This window comes from Pecten maximus, chromosome 5 (assembly GCF_902652985.1).
Source record: "Pecten maximus chromosome 5, xPecMax1.1, whole genome shotgun sequence".
Classification (NCBI taxonomy): domain Eukaryota; kingdom Metazoa; phylum Mollusca; class Bivalvia; order Pectinida; family Pectinidae; genus Pecten; species Pecten maximus.
Window position 1 is genome coordinate 42,271,919 of NC_047019.1, and position 25,067 is coordinate 42,296,985.

The 25,067-nt window shown below is 37.1% G+C and overlaps 1 protein-coding gene across 3 annotated transcripts in view; it reads right to left on the reverse strand.

The window, feature by feature from the left end:
- Positions 1-25,067, reverse strand: part of LOC117328080 (phosphatidylinositol-binding clathrin assembly protein LAP-like) — a 94,639-nt gene that overhangs the window by 37,023 nt on the left and 32,549 nt on the right. Inside the window, exons 4-14 of one of the 3 annotated variants that reach the window (XM_033885424.1) lie at positions 19,416-19,518; positions 16,294-16,333; positions 14,538-14,594; positions 13,757-13,868; positions 11,237-11,343; positions 8,543-8,566; positions 5,288-5,329; positions 3,029-3,082; positions 1,733-1,818; positions 1,205-1,322; positions 742-756 (exon numbers count right to left, since the gene is read on the reverse strand). In XM_033885424.1, coding sequence (XP_033741315.1) covers positions 742-756; positions 1,205-1,322; positions 1,733-1,818; positions 3,029-3,082; positions 5,288-5,329; positions 8,543-8,566; positions 11,237-11,343; positions 13,757-13,868; positions 14,538-14,594; positions 16,294-16,333; positions 19,416-19,518 — 758 coding nt within the window. The remainder of the gene's footprint in view (positions 1-741; positions 757-1,204; positions 1,323-1,732; positions 1,819-3,028; positions 3,083-5,287; positions 5,330-8,542; positions 8,567-11,236; positions 11,344-13,756; positions 13,869-14,537; positions 14,595-16,293; positions 16,334-19,415; positions 19,519-25,067) is intronic. The other 2 variants (XM_033885425.1, XM_033885426.1) reach the window with 2 other exon arrangements.

Genomic DNA, 25,067 nt, shown 5'->3' on the forward strand with positions numbered 1-25,067 from the left:
CCAGTACCCAGTCAGAACTTGGTCCTACCTCAGGATCACGCCGTACCCAGTCAGAACTTGGTCCTACCTCAGGATCATCAAGTACCCAGTCAGAACCTGGTCCTACCTCAGGATCACCCAGTACCCAGTCAGAACCTGGTCCTACCTCAGGATCACCCAGTACCCAGTCAGAACCTGGTCCTACCTCAGGATCACGCCGTACCCAGTCAGAACCTGGTCCTACCTCAGGATCATCAAGTACCCAGTCAGAACCTGGTCCTACCTCAGGATCACGCCGTACCCAGTCAGAACCTGGTCCTACCTCAGGATCACGCCGTACCCAGTCAGAACCTGGTCCTACCTCAGGATCACCCAGAACCCAGTCAGAACCTGGTCCTACCCCAGGGTAACCCAATACCCAGTCAGAACCTGGTCCTACCTCAGGATCACCCAGTACCCAGTCAGAACCTGGTCCTACCTCAGGATCACCCGTACCCAGTCAGAACCTATTTCCTGTTAACCTCCTTCCTAATAAGCCAGTACTCACTCCAATTTCATGCGTACCCCTTTCTACATGTTACATTCTCATGTTTTGAGTAGGCCCAACATTAAATCCAAACTATGAGTAAACCTTCACAGGTAAATCACTTAAGACAGCCCATAACCAAAGACATGTATGTGTCTATCATTACCCACAGTCACCATATCACCAAGCACTATATAGTTTTGTCCCTTACTACACTATAATATCCAGCCATTTACCTTGGAGTTTTCACCCTAAAATATACACAGTATTTTTTTCATATTATCAATCATATTGGAATTTATCCACAATTTTTGTCAGATTTTATTTCTTTTTGCAAAATAACCAGTAGGTTGGAACAAATTTTGAAATTTCTTGAAACTTAAAACAAAACTTTTTTTTCAAATTAACCGAAATTTACCAAACTAAATGATAATAACCTACAGCTTATTCCATAAAATCAAACCCACTCAGATTATACAAACCTGTGACTTTTAAATTTGTGTCCTTAAAAATACTCTATCAGTTTAATACATCACCCATGCTTTTCTGCTAAAACCTTTACTTCATGCCTTCTGAATCTGTATACTGCTCTATCCTGTTACATCTACACTCTGTACTTACACTAGAATTCACCTCCATATAGAAATCTCAAACATCACCCTAACCTTAACACCGGCTAATAACCTATCATTTTTCTACCTTGAGCTGTTGTAACTTCATATTTTCTTCATCTAATATCCGTTTCTTTTCTTCATCAGAAATCTGTATGCTGCTATTGTTGGAAATGGTGTTTATGGCCGATGCGAATCCTGCTGGTCTGGAAAGAAAGTCCCTTCTCATTCATTTATCATCAATTTCTCAAAAAATGAAGCCACTAGAGTGCTGATAAACTTCGGCGCATACGTATACAGTGTATAGGTATAAGACCGATAGAGAGAACCTATAGTTCCCTTAGTTTCATAGATAGGGGATTATTATGACATTTCCAATGGATCTAAAATTTATTAATCTTAAAATCATGTTTCAGTATTCTTGTTGATAAAAAATCTAAAAAGAGCTTTTTGAAAAGCAAGACAAAAGTTGTGACAGCTTATTCATGTAAAAATCAGAAAACAAAGTTACACTGTAATTGACCATGTTGGTTGAATATATCATACATATTCAACACCTGTATGAAGTCTATTTCAGATAAAAATTCAAATAGAACACTGTAAGCCAAACCCGTACTTTGAACCAACTGGAGTTGTTGCCCCTTTTTTGCCCTCTAGGGACTGCAAGTGTTGTTCTAGGGCATCTAGGAGACTGGAGGGAGCCTGAAATATATAATATATATCTAACAGTAAACATCCAAATCAACATGTCTGAGTCAACTCTAACTCACTGTTCAGCAAAGGAAAGCAGCCATGAGAACAACATCATATGTTGTCCTATGTTGATTTTTATGAAATATATTCTCAGTCAATTCAATATTTCCTAACCCCTGTTGAAATGGCCTCAACTACGGCACCAGGATGATGCCATTAACAATACATGTGTAATATAATATACAAATAATAACAATTCATCATTAATACATACATGCAAGGCTCTTTATGTAGGAATTATATAAGAGGGGAGGTAGCTCATCCTCAAGTTTCCATAGACTTATGACATGCTCCTATACAAGAAGGGTTGAAGACTTGTGTATGGAAATCACACTATATATATCCTGTACTAATGGTATAGTTTCAACTCAGTAAATTCTGATGAGAGAAATACTCTATGTTTTGTCCCCATCATTACTTCTCATTATAAAATGACTGTGTATAAGTAATTCCTGCTTCAGGGGACAGTGCCTCCTCTTGTTGACCTGGTAATAGTTAAGTACCTATAGAGGATATACAGCATGCCAGTTTAAACAGTCAATTATTTTCTCTCAATTGTGCCATGCTCCAGGAATATATAAATCAAGCTTCCTGAATACTGACAAACTTTGTTGGACTATCAAGCATGCAACACTTTGTTAGTCAGACCTTCGTTTTTAACTGCTGTATATAAACATATTAACATATACAAATTGTTACAATTTTCTGCCAAAAACTGTGTTGAAGTTTATATTGATAAAATCAAGAGACTTAATTTACATACGATATAGGATTGGCATTAATTCAGCCAAGGGGAGACAACCAAGAAGGTTTTAAATGCTAGGTAAGATTCATGCAGACAAGATATTTGATAGCCTGCTCGTAACATCATCAAACAAGTTTTAACATTACAATGTATTCCCCACACATAGTCAATAAAAGGCACATTCCATTGTTAGAAAACTAATATGATAGAGGAGAGAAAATGTTTCTCTTATTGCTGCTACAGTATATCCATCATTGTCCACACTTTGAGTTAAAGAAGTCTTGTTTTATTTATAATTGTAGGATATTAAATAGTGTTAATAGAACACCGGCAGTAATACAGAAGACAGCCCTGTGGTGACACAAAGTCACTGTATGCAAAGCTGTGATGGCATACACAAGATTCCAACCTTACCAAACACTGCCTAGCTTTGGAACATCGTGTGGAAGTAGATTGGCATTTGTGACTCTAGAAAAATAATTCCACATCTAAAAATAGTTGAAAATTTCATTTTTTATTTTGCTTTGTTTTTGTTTAAGTTTATAGGTTTTTACCCATTTTTTATCTAACAACATTTGTTTATGTCAAGTACACAAATACCTACCACCATCTTTGGTACCGCCAAAACTCCAACAATTAACATCCAACAATAAACACAGCTACTGATGAAATGTATGATAAAACATGGACACAGGGGACGCAAGTTAAAGCAACGATAGATGGGATTCAATGGTAGCGGATTAGTTGAGACATTACATGGGATGTGACGAACTGGAAAAGTAACGCTGAGGATGAACAGTGAAGAGTAAGAGCAGAAGGAAGGAAGTATAGGTTCAGAGCATTGTGAAGTTCATATGTGTGGAAATATTACAGACACAAAAGCCACTTTGTATATCTCAATGTTAAACAGGCAATTACGGGGTATATCAGCCGAAGTCTTGTATTATGATGTCCAGAGTTTAGTACAGCTCTAATAAGGTCATGCAGACACACATACCATCTCTCCCACACACACACATACATACATACATATATAGGGTTAATATGATTTGGATCCCAGCCATATACAACTCACTAAATGTGCTTTGGTTATTCAATGTCACAAGGTCAATCTCAAGGACATGGACACTTGGTTGTCCATGGCAACAAGACAGACAGGAGCTTCAGACCAGGCAAATATTAGAGCAAGCATAATTTTACCGCCAACATAACCTGGATCCTGTAATCACCTGACATGCTGGGGACATCACATCAGCTTGTTACACAGCTTGGATAATGTACCAATGCTCACTTTTCTTTTGATTTTTAATTTACTTGATTATAAGCAAACTGTTAACATGGCTAGAAAATCTGGTCTGAAAGGTTATAATACACTTACATCATGGACATTATTCTTCAACCCCTGAAGACAAAATAAAATACATGCAGAAAATTTACTAAATAAATATATTTATGGGGGAAAAAAAGAAAAAGAAAAGTTTGCATCGTACAAAAACCACACATAAGCACAGCAATTTAAATGGTAGGACACACAGAAGGCACAGCAAGTAGGAAGAAAATTCCAAAGGTTAGTATGTGTTACAATGAAGATTGTAAGGTAGTATGTGTTACAATGAAGATTGTAAGGTACAAGGAATGGGACAGGATTCTCACAGAAATGTCACCATCTGTCTATGGGATTAAGTTAAGCACACTGTTAGACATTTTCAAGACCAAGATATCTTTCTAAATGAAGACAACTTAAAAGAGTAAATGAAGAGAGACTGATAGCATAACTTCTAGTGACTGTCAGTACCATACTAATGATAACTTATAGAAGTATACAGCTTGTAATATATCTAATATAAGGTAGAAATCATTTCTATAGCACTCGTAGAAAGAGAAGACCACTCTGACAAATAGAGTGTTATCATCAGGTACATTATTTATATACTTGGCAAAAGAGTTCTATCCCTAAAACCAAGAAAATACAAAAGGTTTCAGTCTGATGGCTAGAAAAATAAAATGCATGTTTTTGCAAAATGAAATGATTGACAGTTTAAAAGAAAATGATTTGAAGTTGATTGTAACATAAATTAGCCCATGTTTTATGACTGTTCATTAAATGAGCTGGACAACAAAATATGTGAAGTTGTCCTGTGTGATGTCTTCCTTGCACAAGATGCCTCAACTACAGACATAGTTATATTGACTGCAAAGACTGACCACAAGGTAAACTTGACCACATGGACCCAAGTTTAAGGTCACTTTGGCCAAAATAACACAAGTTTACCTTGACCACACAGCCACAAGGTCATATTTACCATACATACACAAGGTCACCTTGACAACACATAAACAAGGTCACCTTGACAACACAGACACAAGGTCAAACTACACATATACAAGGTCATATTTACCATACATACACAAGGTCACCTTGACAACACATATACAAGGTCACCTTGACAACACAGACACAAGGTCAAACTACACATATACAAGGTCACCTTGACCACACAGCCACAAGGTCAAACTACACATATACAAGGTCACCTTGACAACACAGACACAAGGTCAAACTACACATATACAAGGTCACCTTGACAACACAGACACAAGGTCAAACTACACATATACAAGGTCATCTTGACCACACAGACACAAGATCACTGACCACACAGAGATACCCACCTTAGCCAGGTCTGGAATATCCCCCTTGTCAATACCGACATTCTGAAAAAGAACAAACAGATCATGTTAGTACAACAGTAAACAAATTAAGTTATGAACCTCAAAAAGTGTTAAACAAATAGAGGTTCCCTTTAACAACTATAGCCATTATGTTTAACATGTTTTGTAAACAACAGTGATATAGCATTCAAGTCAAAATATCTGTCCACTTCAACATCAATTTGTATGGCAAATTTTCCTGAAGTCCAATTTTAATGGTGTGCATTAAACATACTATTCAATGGAGAATGGATGACATGCAACCAATGTGTGTACAGAACTGGTCAACCCAAATTCATGGTCATTTCAAGGCCTTCATCAAATCATTCTTCACAAATTTTCATACGAAATAAAAGATATTTTACATTAACTTTAAGGCTGGGCATTGGATGTGAAAATTAAATTGTAATACATTGTGATTCTCCACAAAGTATCGTAATACCTATTGTAATATATATATATTACAGGAGCTTGTGACAGTGTGCAAGTAACATGTGATTGCTTACTTGTTTTTAATTTTACTTAATAAATTTATCACATACTACAATATGAGTCAATTATCATTTATTCAATGAATATGAGCACATCAGTATGTATTTCATAGAATCATTAATTTAGATCAGTTAGTCCCACTTTATATGGTGGTGATGCTGACAGATATGACTGACAAGATCTGTTGTCCCTAGCAGCATGGTTCACATAAGATTTGATCAGTGTGTATAGTAATGTGTTCACATAAGATTTGATCAGTGTGTATAGTAATATGTTCACACAAGATTTGATCAGTGTTTATAGTAATGTGTTCACATAAGATTTGATCAGTGTGTATAGTAATGTGTTCACATAAGATTTGATCAGTGTGTATAGTAATATGTTCACACAAGATTTGATCAGTGTGTATAGTAATGTGTTCACATAAGATTTGATCAGTGTATAGTAATGTGGTCACACAAGATTTGATCAGTGTGTATAGTAATGTGTTCACATAAGATTTGATCAGTGTGTGTAGTAATGTGGTCACACAAGATTTGATCAGTGTGTTTAGTAATGTGGTCACATAAGATTTGATCAGTGTGTGTAGTAATGTGTTCACATAAGATTTGATCAGTGTGTGTAGTAATGTGTTCACATAAGATTTGATCAGTGTGTATAGTAATATGTTCACACAAGATTTGATCAGTGTGTTTAGTAATGTGGTCACATAAGATTTGATCAGTGTGTTTAGTAATGTGTTCACGTTAGATTTGATCAGTGTGTATAGTAATGTGTTCACACAAGATTTGATCAGTGTGTATAGTAATGTGTTCACACAAGATTTGATCAGTGTGTGTAGTAATGTGTTCACACAAGATTTGATCAGTGTGTATAGTAATATGTTCACACAAGATTTGATCAGTGTGTGTAGTAATGTGTTCACATAAGATTTGATCAGTGTGTATAGTAATATGTTCACACAAGATTTGATCAGTGTGTGTAGTAATGTGTTCACATAAGATTTGATCAGTGTGCATAGTAATATGTTCACACAAGATTTGATCAGTGTGTATAGTAATGTGTTTACATAAGATTTGATCAGTGTGTATAGTAATATGTTCACTTAAGATTTGATCAGTGTGTATTTAAGCATTGAACGGCTTTCAGTTGGCATTCATATTGACTATGAATGCCAACTGAAAGCCGTTCAATGCTTATATTTACCATCTGCGATTTTTTATTTGTCGCGCGATTTTTTTTTGAAATTTTCAAATTCAAATTTCAGTTGGCAGTTCATAAGCTGGTGAACTCGCAACTGAATTGGTAGGGTTATATAGTGGCAGTGCCATACAATGGTAAATATAGTTTTATGTTCACATAAGATTTGATCAGTGTGTATAGTAATGTGGTCACATAAGATTTGATCAGTGTTATAGTAATGTGTTCACATAAGATTTGATCAGTGTATATGAGTCACACACCAAATTTGGTTAAAACTGGACCAATGATAGACAGAAGGCCTATGGGCCTAAATGACGGTCACCTGAGTTACAAAATATTTCAGTTATTTTAATTGACCCTTTTGGCCCCACTCATCAGTCCAAGGGGTCAGTCAGGGCCAACATGTGCATACCATAAAGCTGTCATCCCATGCTGATAATGTTAACAAAATTAGAATGAATTCCAATAGAAATCAAACAAATGATAGTTAAAAATGTGATTTCCATATATAAACTATAGTAAAGTTTAGCCCCTCCTCAGGGGCAAACGTGTGACCCCAGGGTCATGAGATTCACATTTTGGAAAAGCACCTTAAGACTCTTCCATCTAAGAAGAGTATTTGATTGTACCTTTATGGGTCTGGAGAAGAAGATTTCTGAAATTTCAGTCAATTTGACCCTAGCCCTGCCCATCAGCCCATTGCTATGTGATGGTACTGACATCAGCTCATTGCTATTTGATGGTACCGACACACAGCCCATTGCTATGTGATGGTACTAATACTCAGCCCATTTCTATGTGATAGTACCGACACTCAGCCCATTGCTATGTGATTGTACTGACACTCAGCCCATTGCTATGTGATGGTACCGACACTCGGCCCATTGCTATTTGATGGTACCGGCACACAGCCCTTTGATATGTGATAGTACTAACACTCGGCCCATTGCTATTTGATGGTACCGACACACAGCCCATTGCTATGTGATAGTACTGACACTCAGCCCATTGCTATGTGATAGTACTGACACTCAGCCCATTGCTATGTGATGGTACCGACACACAGCCCATTGCTATGTGATGGTACCGACACACAGCCCATTGCTATGTGATAGTACCGACACTCAGCCCATTGCTATGTGATGGTACTGACACTCAGCCCATTGTTATGTGATGGTACTGACACTCAGCCCTTTGATATGTAATAGTGATGACATGCTCAGGGACAATGGACAACAAAACATGGTGACAACCATTAGGTATTCACTGGTCTAGCCAAATACAGCACAAACAATACTTAACACTAGGAAACACTTGTACAATTTCAATCTCACATTTGACATGTTCCTTCAGAAGAGGTGGGCATAACATGTTGACAATACAAGACAAAAGCTAATTATGACTGAAACTATTAAATATAGTGCAATAAAAATGTGCAAAAATTGGGCTAAAATTAAAATTTGTGGCATTCTGCAAGTTTCCTTGTACGTTCAGCCGAAAACAATATCTAGGGCTATTTACCTCATCTTTCAGGCTTCTGGCGGCCTACAGAAAAGTCAAACATATGCTGCAATCTTTACAAATAAATCCAATTTGCTAGGATCATAAGACTTCTAAATACACTCGTCTATTATTGATTCACATGCACATCGCAGCATTCTTTGGTTGTTAATATAGACAATACTAGATAAAACCAGTGTCACAACCCAACTACACCACATTCTGATCGTGGTCAGGTACAAGAATAAGAAACCAGACTTTGGAGAGAGAATAATTCCAATAAAAGTAACCTTTCTGTTGACATGGGAGAGAGAATAATTCCAATATAAGTAACCTTTCTGTTGACATGGGAGAGAGAATAATTCCAATAAAAGTAACCGTTCTGTTGACATGGGAGAGAGAATAATTCCAATATAAGTAACCGTTCTGTTGACATGGGAGAGAGAATAATTCCAATATAAGTAACCGTTCTGTTGACATGGGAGAGAGAATAATTCCAATAAAAGTAACCGTTCTGTTGACATGGGAGAGAGAATAATTCCAATATAAGTAACATTTCTGTTGACATGGGAGAGAGAATAATTCCAATATAAGTAACCGTTCTGTTGACATGGGAGAGAGAATAATTCCAATATAAGTAACCGTTCTGTTGACATGGGAGAGAGAATAATTCCAATATAAGTAACCGTTCTGTTGACATGGGAGAGAGAATAATTCCAATATAAGTAACCGTTCTGTTGACATGGGAGAGAGAATAATTCCAATATAAGTAACCGTTCTGTTGACTTGGGAGAGAGAATAATTCCAATATAAGTAACCGTTCTGTTGACTTGGGGGACAGAATAATTCCAATATAGGTAACATTTCTGTTGATTTGGAAGACAGAATAATTCTACATAAGTGACCTTTCTTGATCTGTTGAATTGGAAGACAATGATTTTATATAAGTGACATTTCTGTTGACTTGGGAGACAGAATACTTCTAACATAAATGAACTTTCAGTTGACTTGGGAGACAAAATAATTCTAATATAAGCGACCTTTCTGTTGACTTGGGAGACAAAATAATTCTAATATAATTGACCTTTCTGTTGACTTAGGGGACAGAATGATTCCAAATCCACTCAGGTAGGTGAGCTAATAATTGTTAGTTGATATCAGTAAACAGAAAATATATACCCAACACTGACTAGTCCCAGTATGTATGATTAGAAACAACTGGTCATGGTCATGTTTAATAAAACCAACCAAATATATACAACAGTGTGTGCATCTATTATAAACAGCTTTGGAATTTAACACAAAAAAGCAACAGTTAGCATACTAATCTGTGTGATGTTGTGTGATCGGTGTCTGTGTCCACACACTGTACAAAGTCTAGTTAGCATACTAATCTGTGTGATGTTGTATGATCGGTATCTGTGTCCACACACACTCCACAAAGTCTGGTTAGCATACTAATCTGTGTGATTTTGTGTGATCGGTATCTGTGTCCACACACACACGGTACAAAGTCTGGTTAGCATACTAATCTGTGTGATGTTGTATGATGGTATCTGTGTCCACACACACTGTATAACGTCTGGTTAGCATACTAATCTGTGTGATGTGTGATCGGTCTCTGTGTCCACACACACGGTACAAAGTCTGGTTAGCATACTAATCTGTGTGATGTTGTATGATCGGTATCTGTGTCCACACACACGGTACAAAGTCTGGTTAGCATACTAATCTGTGTGATGTTGTATGATCGGTATCTGTGTCCACACACACGGTACAAAGTCTGGTTAGCATACTAATCTGTGTGATGTTGTATGATCGGTATCTGTGTCCACACACACGGTACAAAGTCTGGTTAGCATAGTAATCTGTGTGATGTTGTATGATCGGTATCTGTGTCCACACACACGGTACAAAGTCTGGTTAGCATACTAATCTGTGTGATATGTGATCGGTTTGTCTGTGTCCACACATACTGTATAACGTCTGGTTAGCATACTAATCTGTGTGATAGGTATCTGTGTCCACACACACAGTACAAAGTCTCGTTAGCATACAAATATGTGTGATGTTGTGTGATCGGTGTCTGTGTCCACACACACAGTACAAAGTCTGGTTAGCATACTAATCTGTGTGATGTTGTATGATCGGTATCTGTGTCCACACACACAGTACAAAGTCTGGTTAGCATACTAATCTGTGTGATGTTGTATGATCGGTATCTGTGTCCACACACACGGTACAAAGCCTGGTTAGCATACTAATCTGTGTGATGTTGTATGATCAGTATCTGTGTCCACACACACGGTACAAAGTCTGGTTAGCATACTAATCTGTGTGATGTTGTGTGGATGGTAACTGTCCACACACACAGTGCAAAGCCTGGTTAGCTTTCAAAAGCCTTTTTTATCTTTAACTATTGAAATAACTCTTATAAAACCAGATGGATTTCAGCACAGTTACTCTAAAATCAGCTCGAAATATGAAATGCTTTACTGATCAGATGAACTGACACAGATAAACGTTTTTACTGGTATTATAACAAGTTTTGGATGTGTATTAAAGGACTACACAATGTAATATAGATATGAATTGTAAAGGAATGTAAAACTAACCAGGCTGGGACAGTGAGTACCAGACAAGTGCTAGACTACTGATATAAGCGTTGAGTAGGTACAGCTTCAGAAGGGAATCTCATTTATTTGTAAAACTTACCTCCGCTACTTTAAGGAATTCTGACACTTTGTCCATTCGGACAAGGAATTTTTTGTAGCCTTCCAACGCATCCTTACACTGCTTTTTATTCATATCAAAATATTTTTCTGCAACAGAAAACATAAATTCAAACTAAATTTTAATTATTCAAAAGTACCAACAGGTAACCTTTTATTCTGAAGGTACCCTACGACAACAAGTTCTCATTTTATTTTACAGTATCGTCTTAATTTTCCCCCTAGAAACTGTAAAGCCCATTTTGTTTCCTCGGTAACCGAAATTCATAAACACTTCCATCTAATTTATCCGAGGTAAAGTGTCACACTGACTCGCCCTAAAGTCATTAAGGCTAGCTGAACATATTGATTTCTAAACTTCTGTGGACACAATCAGAACGGAACACTTGAGAAAGAGCACCAACTGGCATCAGAATGTTATAGAGTGTAAGTAAAAACTCCACTGATTTACTAAAATCCAAACCATAATGAAGATTGCATACAGAAACATTACAATCACACCGTCCAAACCTACCGATATCAATACCCACATTACAATCACACCGTCCAAACCTACCGATATCAATACCCACATTACAATCACACCGTCCAAACCTACCGATATCAATACCCACATTACAATCACACCGTCCAAACCTACCGATATCAATACCCACATTACAATCACACCGTCCAAACCTACCGATATCAATACCCACATTACAATCACACCGTCCAAACCTACCGATATCAATACCCACATTACAATCACACCGTCCAAACCTACCGATATCAATACCCACATTACAATCACACCGTCCAAACCTACCGATATCAATACCCACATTACAATCACACCGTCCAAACCTACCGATATCAATACATCCAAGTATTCTATTTTAATCTTAATGACTTATTGAAGGTTTATACTCAATACCAGCAATTAGTTTTACTTTAATCAGAATGAACATTCAAATGTAAAGAGTTTTTATTCAAACTTTTAAATGTAGAGAGTTTTTATTTAAACTATCAAATGTAACGAGTTTTTATTTAAATTATAATTGACCATGATCTTGGTTCTATAATCCAGGAATGTAAACTTGTTGAACATATTTTGGTACTGAATACTTGTATAAAATTTATTTCAATTTAAAAGAAAAAGAAACCAATAGAGTATACAGCTGTATTTCACGGTGACATAATTTGAGATGTGTTATTCTGCTACAGTCTGTGAGAAGATTATGATCATTACTCAGTGTGATAGAGAAGCTATGAAATGTCTCAGCTCATAATAATGGAATCTAAAAATCAATTTTTTCGTTAGGAAATGGTTCCTGAATCTTACTCCTAGCTTAATGTATTTTACAAATCTATTAAAATCATTTTCATTTACTTTTTCTCAATAAAATTGTGCTGATAAGTCCTTAGTGACAAGTCGTTAAGGACGAGTTGTGATGGTCATGAGGAATCAATACATCTGTTCTGTTGAACACAAAATTACACAACATTTGTATCAGGCATCTTCATCTGTCTGTCGCTGTAACAGTCCGTTCACTTTAACTGCCCACTGCTGTAACAGTCCGTTCACTTTAACTGCCTACTGCTGTAGTAGTCCATTCATTTTAAGAGCATATCACAAACAGTTTGTCCACTGTAATAGTTTGTCTGCTATAACAGTTTGTCCATTATAACAGTTGGTCCACTATAACAGTTTGTCCACTGTAATAGTTTGTCTACTATAACAGTTTGTCCATTATAACAGTTTGTCCACTATAACAGTTTGTCCACTATAACAGTTTGTCCATTATAACAGTTTGTCCACTATAACAGTTTGTCCACTATAACAGTTTGTCCATTATAACAGTTTGTCCACTATAACAGTTTGTCCACTATAACAGTTTGTCCATTATAACAGTTTGTCCACTGTAACAGTTTGTCCACTATAACAGTTTGTCCATTGTAACAGTTTGTCCACTATAACAGTTTGTCCACTATAACAGTTTGTCCATTATAACAGTTTGTCCACTGTAACTGTAATAGTTTGTCCACTGTAATAGTTTGTCCACTTTGATAGTTTGTCCACTTTGACAGTTTGTCCATTATAACAGTTTGTCCACTATAACAGTTTGTCCATTATAACAGTTTGTCCACTGTAACAGTTTGTCCACTGTAATAGTTTGTCCACTGTAATAGTTTGTCCACTGTAACAGTTTGTCCACTATAACAGTTTGTCCACTATAACAGTTTGTCCACTGTAATAGTTTTTCCACTATAACAGTTTGTCCACTATAACAGTTTGTCCACTGTAATAGTTTGTCCACTGTAACAGTTTGTCCACTGTAATAGTTTGTTCACTATAACAGTTTGTCCACTGTAATAGTTTGTCCACTTTGACAGTTTGTCCACTATAACAGTTTGTCCATTATAACAGTTTGTCCATTATAATAGTTTGTCCACTGTAATAGTTTGTCCACTTTGACAGTCAATATACAGTAACAGTTTCTATCTGCAATGTTTAGCTTACCTAAAAGGTTGATGACACCGTCATTGTAACAGGCAAATAGTCGAATGAGGTCTTTAAACAGCAGCAGAAACGTAGCATTAATTACTCCATTTGTTAATTCATTCTGGGTACACTGAAAAATTTCAAACACATTCCATCTGAAAAATGTAACTGTAAATTTGTAAATACATGATCATGTTCCATAGAATTAAAAAGTCCATTCCTTATCACTTAAATTCAAAGACTGTTTCAAACAAACACACATATAACAAGGCACTTTAATTTACATTTTTTGTTTGTTTTTACTCCTTGCAATCACAGTATCTGTAACAGTGAATCTGTTGTTTTTTGTTAAGATATACTGTACTTATAGTTCATAAGAGAAAAGAACATATCAAGGTGCTCCTATTCCACTTACCTTTTAAAAAGATTTTACATAGTGATTGACATCTTCTTAACCCACATTTGAAATTAATCAAATTACCTAAGCTCATTATATAGAGTGAAACTAGACTTCATGTGAAATTCTATTTGGTCAAGATAATCAAGTGTGTTCAGTGTATGATTGAGCTTCAAATAAATTTGGGATTGAAAATGATCCAGAAAGGTTCTGTTTATAAGGAATTGAATGCCCAATTTCTGTATGTACTCCATTGGCCACCTTCCACATAAACTACAGCAAGTTTGCTGAATGCAGGCAAAAGCATGCAAATCCTATCAGCCACCCAAATAATAACATACTGAAGTCCAATTATAGATGGGGATAAAATGAATTCTCTTGCCTTCTATATCCTATACTTACATCAAATTCCAACAATCCGTCTAATTGTTTCTGTAAGCATGGTAATGTTTTTAAAAGCTGAAACACAAATACATACATTATAGCAGTGATATGATATCAGCATAGTAGTTAAATACCTGGAATAAGGACTAGTACTGAAATCCTTATGTAGGTCATAGTAGTACTGAAGTTCTAATGTAGGACAAAGTAATACTGAAATTATAATGTAGGACATAGTAGTACTGAAATCCTAATGTAGGACAAAGTAGTACTGAAATTATAATGTAGGACATAGTAGTACTGAAATCCTAATGTAGGACAAAGTAGTACTGAAATTCTAATGTAGGACATAGTAGTACTGAAATCCTAATGTAGGACAAAGTAGTACTGAAATTATAATGTAGGACATAGTAATACTGAAATTATAATGTAGGACATAGTAATACTGAAATCCTAACGTAGGACAAAGTAGTACTGAAATTATAATGTAGGACACAGTAATACTGAAATTATAATGTAGGACAAAGTAATACAGAAATTATAATGTAGGACAAAGTAATACTGAAATCATAATGTAGGACATAGTAGTACTGAAATCCTAATGTAGGACAAAGTAGTACTGAAATTCTAATGTAGGACATAGTAATACTGAAATCCTAATGTAGGACATAGTAGTACTGAAATTATAATGTAGGACATAGTAATACTGAAATTCTAATGTAGGACATAGTAGTACTGAAATTCTAATGTAGGACATAGTAGTACTGAAATCCTAATGTAGGACATAGTAGTACTGAAATTATAATGTAGGACATAGTAATACTGAAATCCTAATGTAGGGCATAGTAATACTGAAATCATAATGTAGGACAAAGTAATACTGAAATTATAATGTAGGACATAGTAGTACTGAAATTATAATGTAGGACATAGTAATACTGAAATCCTAATGTAGGACATATAGTAGTACTGATTTTCTAATACAGCACATATAGTAGTACTGAAGTTCTATGAGAAATATCAGATCATTCAGATTACTAATTAATTGTAAGATTCACACTATCTTATTTATAAGAGTACTTCAAGAACTGTTTTAAAAAATGACTCATTTCTTTTGATTCATCTGCTTTGAGATTTCCCTAGCCATATCTCTTTGGTTCATAAATAATAAAAGTCATTCATCTTGTATTTCTGTGATCGGAAGTGTGAGTCATAACTACCTCTACATTGGTTGTACAGTATCTGGTCTCTTAACCTCATCCCTTCATTACCTTACAAATCATCAGCAGCATCACTTTACAAACCTCATCAAAATTATTCAACCTTAAAGTCATTGTATATTTGGTATCTTCTAAACTTTACAGATTTGACAACAACTTTCAGCCAGCTTTAAATGATTATACATGAACATGCAGAAATATCCTGAAAAAATATCTAAGCCTGGGCGCCCAGAATCTTAGGAGGACAAGATACTCTGAGAGTGATTCTGACTATTTCCAATGAACTATTGGATTAACTCAAACTCAGAATGTCTTAGTACCATAGCTTTTTAAGGGAAAATCATTACTGAGAGAGTCTTAGAATGTTTTTTGACTTCATATTTGTCCCATTTTTTTTAAACTTGTCATGATTCAGTTATTTTTCTTTCCTCTGGCACAATACTTGATTTTGTCCTATCACACCAGGTTATTGTCCAGTCAGTAATTTGATAGGAATGTGCTTAGATGATACATTAATCCACACTCTTTCAAGGCTAGACATTTTCTATAGGACTTACTTTTTCTGTATTCATGGTTCGTAACAAACCGTCTTCTTTCCTGTAAAAGTCAAATATGAGACCATCAATAACCTTCATCTTTTGAACATATAGCATGGCTACATGCACTTTCCTAATTTTTCTGTATGCAAATGTAGACTATCAATCAAATGCCAAATATATCACACAACAAAGTATAATACATGATCTAACCAACTGTTTGGATATAGACATCAACATGACTTCACATTTAGAAAGCACATGTTCCCCTATACATTTGATAATATTCTTATCTATCTTAATCACAAAATGCATTGTTCTCAACAATCATTGTCTGGACTTAACATGGTTTGTTTTAGATGATTTGACACCAGTGCCATGTGTCAAACTTGTTTTACAGGTTGTATCATTGATACTCTGATCATGACCTTGGAATATACACATAGAAATAGCAGGTGTTCCTATCTATAACACAATAATGATAGAAAATATTGTTTAATTGATAAACGTATCTAATTGATATGGCATAATCTTTATTGTGGTGATCAGATAAGGAGCTACTGACACTCCTAATGACTTCTATTAGTGATCCGTTAAAGTAATCAGAAACATGGCTCTGTGCTTGCAGTTATAATGACAATCTGCTTTCTGTGTGTAGCTTGCCCGCCAATCCAATAAAACTCTGCAGGAAGAGTCAACAATACTAGTACTTAATGTTTAGAAGATTTTTCAAACAATCTCCATGTATTCTGTACCCAACTAAAACCACCATGTACTCTGTACCCAACTAAAACCACCATGTACCCTGTACCCAACTAAAACCACCATATACCCTGTACCCAACTAAAACCACCATGTACCCTGTACCCAACTAAAACCACCATGTACCCTGTACCCAACTAAAACCACCATATACCCTGTACCCAGCCAACAACAACCATGTACAACCTGTACCTAACCAACTGCCACCATATACCCTGTACCCAACCAACTGCCACCATATACCCTGTACCCAACCAACTGCCACCATATACCCTGTACCCAACCAACTGCCACCATATACCCTGTATCCAACCAACTGCCACCATATACCCTGTATCCAACCAACTGCCACCATATACCCTGTATCCAACCAACTGCCACCATATACCCTGTATCCAACCAACTGCCACCATATACCCTGTACCTAACCAACTGCCACCATATACCCTGTACCTAACCAACTGCCATCATATACCCTGTACCTAACCAACTGCCACCATATACCCTGTACCTAACCAACTGCCATCATATACCCTGTATCCAACCAACTGCCACCATATACCCTGTACTCAACCAACTGTCATCATATACCCTGTACCCAACCAACTGCCACCATTTACCCTGTATCCAACCAACTGCCACCATATACCCTGTACTCAACCAACTGCTACCATATACCCTGTACCTAACCAACTGCCATCATATACCCTGTATCCAACCAACTGCCACCATATACCCTGTATCCAACCAACTGCCAACATATACCCTGTACCTAACCAACTGCCACCATATACCCTGTATCCAACCAACTGCCACCATATACCCTGTACCTAACCAACTGCCACCATATACCCTGTATCTAACCAACTGCCACCATATACCCTGTACCCAACCAACTGCCACCATATACCCTGTATCCAACCAACAGCCACCATATACCCTGTATCCAACCAACTGCCACCATATACCCTGTATCCAACCAACAGCCACCATATACCCTGTACCTAACCAACTGCCACCATATACCCTGTATCTAACCAACTGCCACCATATACCCTGTATCCAACCAACTGCCACCATATACCCTGTATCCAACCAACTGCCACCATATACCCTGTATCCAACCAACATGCCACCATATACCCTGTATCCTAACCAACTGCCACCATATACCCTGTATCTAACCAACCGCCACCATATACCCTGTATCCTAACCAACTGCCACCATATACCCTGTATCTAACCAACTGCCACCATATACCCTGTATCTAACCAACTGCCACCATATACCCTGTATCTAACCAACTGCCACCATATACCCTGTATCCAACCAACTGCCACCATTTACCTTGTATCCAACCAACTGCCACCATATACCCTGTATCCAACCAACTGCCACCATATACCCTGTACCTAACCAACTGTTACCATATACCCTGTATCTAACCAACTGCCACCATATACCCTGTATCCAACCAACTGCCACCATTTACCCTGTATCCAACCAACTGCCACCATATACCCTGTATCTAACCAACTGCCACCATATACCCTGTATCTAACCAACTGCCACCATATACCCTGTATCCAACCAACTGCCACCATTTACCCTGTATCCAACCAACTGCCACCATTTACCCTGTATCCAACCAACTGCCACCATATACCCTGTATCCAACCAACTGCCACCATATACCCTGTATCCAACCAACTGCCACCATATACCCTGTATCCAACCAACTGCCACCATATACCCTGTATCCAACCAACTGCCACCATTTACCCTGTACCCAACCAAAGTCTACAACAAAGTCTATACAGTTCATTCTATTCACCAGTAAAGTGTTAATGAGGACAAAAACTGATATGTGAAGTACTCCAAGTTTGTTCCATCAATTTGCTAAGAGAAGAAACTCAGCAATATCAAAGATACCATTTTCTATCTCTTTAAAAACACTAAGGTGTCCAGGGATTTTTGTTGACATACAAGTTTCTGGTCCACAAAGTCACAGTCAATGTTTCGAAGACTATTAGTGACAACCACTGAAAATAATCTGCCAAGACGTTGGTATTTTATTGCTCTTCTACACCTCCTGAATTACCATGACAACAGGACAATATCTCCAGAACAAGTAATATAAACAATTACAAATGTAGCATGGTGCTAGGCTGGGAGAAAGAACAAGATATTTCTAAACTTGAAGACAAAGCATGCTTAGATATGATAACAATGTTAATCTAGTTTCAAAAACAAGGATTCAACATGAACACTTAACACATTATAGAACCATTCTTATGACTCCCCCACTGCTCAGACTCAAAAACTTGCCACTATGCAATGGTAAAATTAATTTCATCATTGTTCAAGTTTTTATACATACCCTCTTCTGACTTTGCAAAAATCAAATGCCATCTGTCTGTAAGAATATGCTTTTTCATTCAGGTATTTGGAGTACCGTCTGATAAATGTGGACATATCATAGCCTGAAAAAAAAATTGTTTTGTTAAAACAATGATTCCACAATAATCATCATCCAATCGGGAACTCCCACAAACCAACATCTTGTGTACCATGCTGGAGTTTGTAAAATAATGTTGATGAATCATGCTGGAGTTTGTAAAACAATGTTGATGAATCATGCTTGAGTTGGTAAAATAATGTTGATGAATCATGCTGGAGTTTGTAAAACAATGTTGATGAATCATGCTTGAGTTTGTAAAATAATGTTGATGAATCATGCTTGAGTTTGTAAAACAATGTTGATGAATCATGCTTGAGTTTGTAAAACAATGTTGAATCATGCTGGATTTTGTAAAACAATGTTGAATCATGCTGGATTTTGTAATGCTAGTGACAGTTTGTATTTAGGTTTGAAATTGATCACATTATATGAATTGAACTAAATCAGCACTTCGTAGTATGGTCAACAATCATCATTATGGAGGTATAGAGGCACAGGGACACGTAAAAAGGTACTTTTCTTCAATCTCTTTCCCTTGAGCGTGTAAAATTCAGTATAGTTAATAAAGTGATTCTTGGTATGTATGCAGACCTGGTTCACTATATACTCAAGGTTAATTACTGAATACACTGCATTGTAATAAGAGTGAACGAATTACCAGCAGTGTTTAATGTAGGGACTTTGACAGGAAAAGGGTTACATTAATCATTGCATACCAGATTACAAATACACAAACGTTACTGGAGAAAGGTCAAGTTAATCAGTGACCTTATAATTAGCATGAAAAAGGTCAAACTAATCATTGCATACCTGACTACAAATACACTAAAACTTGACTGGAAAAAGGTCAAGTTAATCAGTGACCTTGACATAAAAAAGGTCAAACTAATCATACATATATACTTGACTTACCACGTGTATCAGTAAACACATACCAATTCAATCTTGTTAGTTAAACTTTCATTCAATGCTCTACTCAAATGCATATATAAGAGTTTGATTATTATACTGTAACCAATACAGCTAGACATTATTTAATTACTATATTTCACAACGGTAATTAATATGCTGTAACCGATACAGGACATTATTTAATTACATTTCACTAATTACAAGAGATCCCAGAGGGATCTTGGCGCCCACCATTGAATGATCTTTATAGGTTCCATGTCAGATTGATCTTTTCTCTACTTTTCCCTTCCTCTAAGTCTTACTAATCTGTGTATTTTCATAAACAGCCCTCTATAGCTAGTACATTTCAAACAAGGGGAACCTATATATAAAATTTAAGATTTAGCGATAATGGCTGTCTGTCGGCCATGTTGTTTTCGGATTGGTCCCGATATGCATAACTAGGCACTGAGGGAAACCTACATATGAAATTTGAGAAAGATCCCTTCAGTACTTTCTGAGAAATAGCGATAACAAACTTCAATTGTCAAAATCCAAGATGGCTGCCTGTCGGCCATGTTGTTTTCAGATTGGTCTCAAAATGCAATATGCATAACTAGGCACCAAGAGGAACCTACATATGAAATTTGGGAAAGATCCCTTCATTACTTTCTGAGAAATAGCGATAACAATCTTCAATTGTCAAAATCCATGATGACTGCCTGTCGGCCATGTTGTTTTCCGATTGGTCTCAAAACGCAATATGCATAACTAGGCACCGAGGGAAACTTGCATATGAAATTTCAGAAATATCCCTTCATCACTTTCTGAGAAATAGCGATAACAAACTTCAGTTGTCAAAATCCAAGATGGCTGCCTGTTGGCCATGTTGTTTTCCAATTGGTCTCAAAATGTCATATGCATAACTAGGCACCAAGGGAAACCTACATATGAAATTTGAGAAAGATCCCTTCAGTGCTTTCTGAGAAATAGCGATAAAAAGCTTCAATTGTCAAAATCCAAGATGGCTGCCTGTCGGCCATGTTGTTTTCCGATTGGTCTCAAAATGCAATAGGCATAACTAGGCACCAAGGGGAACCTACATATGAAATATGAGAAAGATCCCTTCAGTACTTTCTGAGAAATAGCGATAACAAACTTCAATTGTCAAAATCCAAGATGGCTGCCTGTCGGCCATGTTGTTTTCAGATTGGTCTCAAAATGCAATATGCATAACTAGGCACCAAGGGGAACCTACATATGAAATTTGAGAAAGATCCCTTCAGTACTTTCTGAGAAATAGCGATAACAAACTTCAATTGTCAAAATCCAAGATGGCTGCCTGTCGGCCATGTTGTTTTCCGATTGGTCTCAAAATGCAATATGCATAACTAGGCACCAAGGGGAACCTACATATGAAATTTGAGAAAGATCCCTTCATTACTTTCTGAGAAATAGCGATAACAAACTTCAATTGTCAAAATCCAAGATGGCTGCCTGTCGGCCATGTTGTTTTCCGATTGGTCTCAAAATGCAATATGCATAACTAGGCACCAAGGGGAACCTACATATGAAATTTGAGAAAGATCCCTTCAGTACTTTCTGAGGATTAGCGATAACAAGAATTGTTTATGGACGGACGGACGGACGGAGGGACGGACGACGGACCACGGACGCAGGGCGATTTGAATAGCCCACCATCTGATGATGGTGGGCTAAAAATGCTGTATCTGATACAGGACATTATTTAATTACATTTCACTAATTAAAATGCTGTATCTGATACAGGACATAATTTAATAACATTTCACTAATTAAAATGCTGTATCTGATACAGGACATTATTTTACTATATTTCACTGATTAACATGCTGTAACCGATACAGTACATAATTTAATAACATTTCACTAATTAATATGCTGTAACCGATACAGGACATTATCTAATTACTACATTTCACTATCAGAAATAGCAAGATGGGTCAATAGTGACTTGATAAGTATATGCACAGAAGTTTGATATGAACTGATAATAAAATAGGATGTTTTACCCAATTAGCTAGACAAGTCATTACTTGGGATTAAAATCATTAGGACTGCTTGATTGAAAATATCACAGAAGAGTACAGTAATAGTATAAATGACCCATACATTCCGCTCAACCAACAGACATCATGATCCAAATCTCCACCATCAGCAATGATAGTATGGTCTGTATTAGACACATCTTTTAATTAAAGAACACAATCATGCCTACATTTATAATTAGCACCTGTCTCCTGAGTGAGATTTCTATCCCTTCTATGAAACTACATAAGGTTAGTGTTATTGATTGTTGTCAGCTCTAGGAAAGGTGGGTGTGGAGGAGGCAGGGGAGGATCAAACCTTCTTCCTAAAGAAGTGTCAGCTCTAGGAAAGGTGGGGGGGGATCAAACCTTCTTCCTAAAGAAGTGTCAGCTCTAGGAAAGTTGGGGGGGGGGGGGGGGGGATCAAACCTTCTTCCTAAAGAAGTGTCAGCTCTAGGAAAGGTGGGGGGGATCAAACCTTCTTCCTAAAGAAGTGTCAGCTCTAGGAAAGGTGGGGGGGGGGGGGGGGGGATGGGGATCAAACCTTCTTCCTAAAGAAGTGTCAGCTCTAGGAAAGGTGGGGGGGGGGGGGGATGGGGATCAAACCTTCTTCCTAAAGAAGTGTCAGCTCTAGGAAAGGTGGGGGGGATCAAACCTTCTTCCTAAAGAAGTGTCAGCTCTAGGAAAGGTGGGGGGGATCAAACCTTCTTCCTACAGAAATGTCAATCCTAGGAAAGGTGGGGGGGATCAAACCTTCTTCCTACAGAAATGTCAATCCTAGGAAAGGTGGGGGGGGATCAAACCTTCTTCCTACAGAAATGTCAATCCTAGGAAAGGGGGTGGGGGGGGATCAAACCTTCTTCCTAAAGAAGTGTCAGCTCTAGGAAAGGTGGGGGGATCAGACATTCCTCCTACAGGAATGTCAGTCCTATAGGAATGGTGGTGGTGGTGGTGGGGGTGGTGGGGGTGGTGTGTGTGTGTGTGTGTGTGTGTGTGTGTGTGGGGGGGGGGGGGGGGGGGGGGGGGGTGTCTATCCTTCCTCCAACAGAAATGTCAGCCCTAGGAAAGCAGGGAATCTAATTTTTCTCCTATAGCTTGTTTCACAGAAATGACAGACTTTGGTAAGAACACTGTACCATTTATAATTGTATTAGCGGAGATTGAATTACATTTTGGAATATTTCATTAAGATTGTAACATAGGTCCATTGGTATTATAGTATATATGTACATCATGACCAGGAAATGATGTACCACCCCATTTCATTTTAATCCACTTGTAATTCATATGACTATCTGAAAGGCCTAGTATTTGGTGCAGTTTCCCTCCAGGTACTACTATCACAATATCCCCTATATGTCAGTATAGAGGTCACACTAACAGTTTCCTAGTATTACAATATCTCCTATATGTCAGTATAGAGGTCACACTAACAGTTTCCTAGTATTACAATATCCCCTATATGTCAGTATAGAGGTCACACTAACAGTTTCCTAGTATTACAATATCTCCTATATGTCAGTATAGAGGTCACACTAACAGTTTCCTATACATCATTACAATATCTCCTATATGTCAGTATAGAGGTCACACTAACAGTTTCCTAGTATTACAATATCTCCTATATGTCAGTATAGAGGTCACACTAACAGTTTCCTAGTATTACAATATCTCCTATATGTCAGTATAGAGGTCACACTAACAGTTTCCTAGTATTACAATATCTCCTATATGTCAGTATAGAGGTCACACTAACAGTTTCCTATATATCATTACAATATCTCCTATATGTCAGTATAGAGGTCACACTAACAGTTTCCTATATATCATTACAATATCTCCTATATGTCAGTATAGAAGTCACACTAACAGTTTCCTATATATCATTACAATATCTCCTATATGTCAGAATAGAGGTCACACTAACAGACTGATCAGGTTCTTGAACGGTCCAGCAATAAAGGGAGATAACTCAGTACAGATACAAGATTTGATCTACTGTTACTCCACAATGTAAGTGAAGTGAGCCAACTGGGGTCATGTGGCTCACATATGATCTAGAAAGCTGCACTGAACCTGGAAGACTGATACACAATTTGAAAGGTGTTTGAACTGCTCTTCTCATTTTTGGTCTGCTCAGAAGGCACTCAGAAGGCACTCAGAAGGCACTCAGAGGGCACTCAGAAGGCACTCAGACACTATTAAGCTCATGTTAGTTAAACTGGTTATATGTTTTTGTTACAGATGAACTGTACATAGTGGCGACCTGTTCTTTAACATTGATTTATATATGTCTATAGACAGTTTTTCCCCATCCAATAGTGTTCGGTTCCAGCAGTAACAATAACCTAATGGACACAGCTAAAATTAACTCTATCAGAAAAATGTCAGATCAATTTACTGCTGAAGAAGAAAGTTGTAGCAGCTAGCAACCGATGCTGAGCACAGGATGATAAATGTGGACTTCCAGATTGGAAATAGCTGGTAGCACTTTACAAGCAATAATTGATGGTAGTATAAGGCCATATAGTTACTGTGTAATGGTCAGTCAAGGTCATAGTTACTGTCTGATGGTTGGTTATTACTAAGGTCATATCTACTACTCTATGTGAAG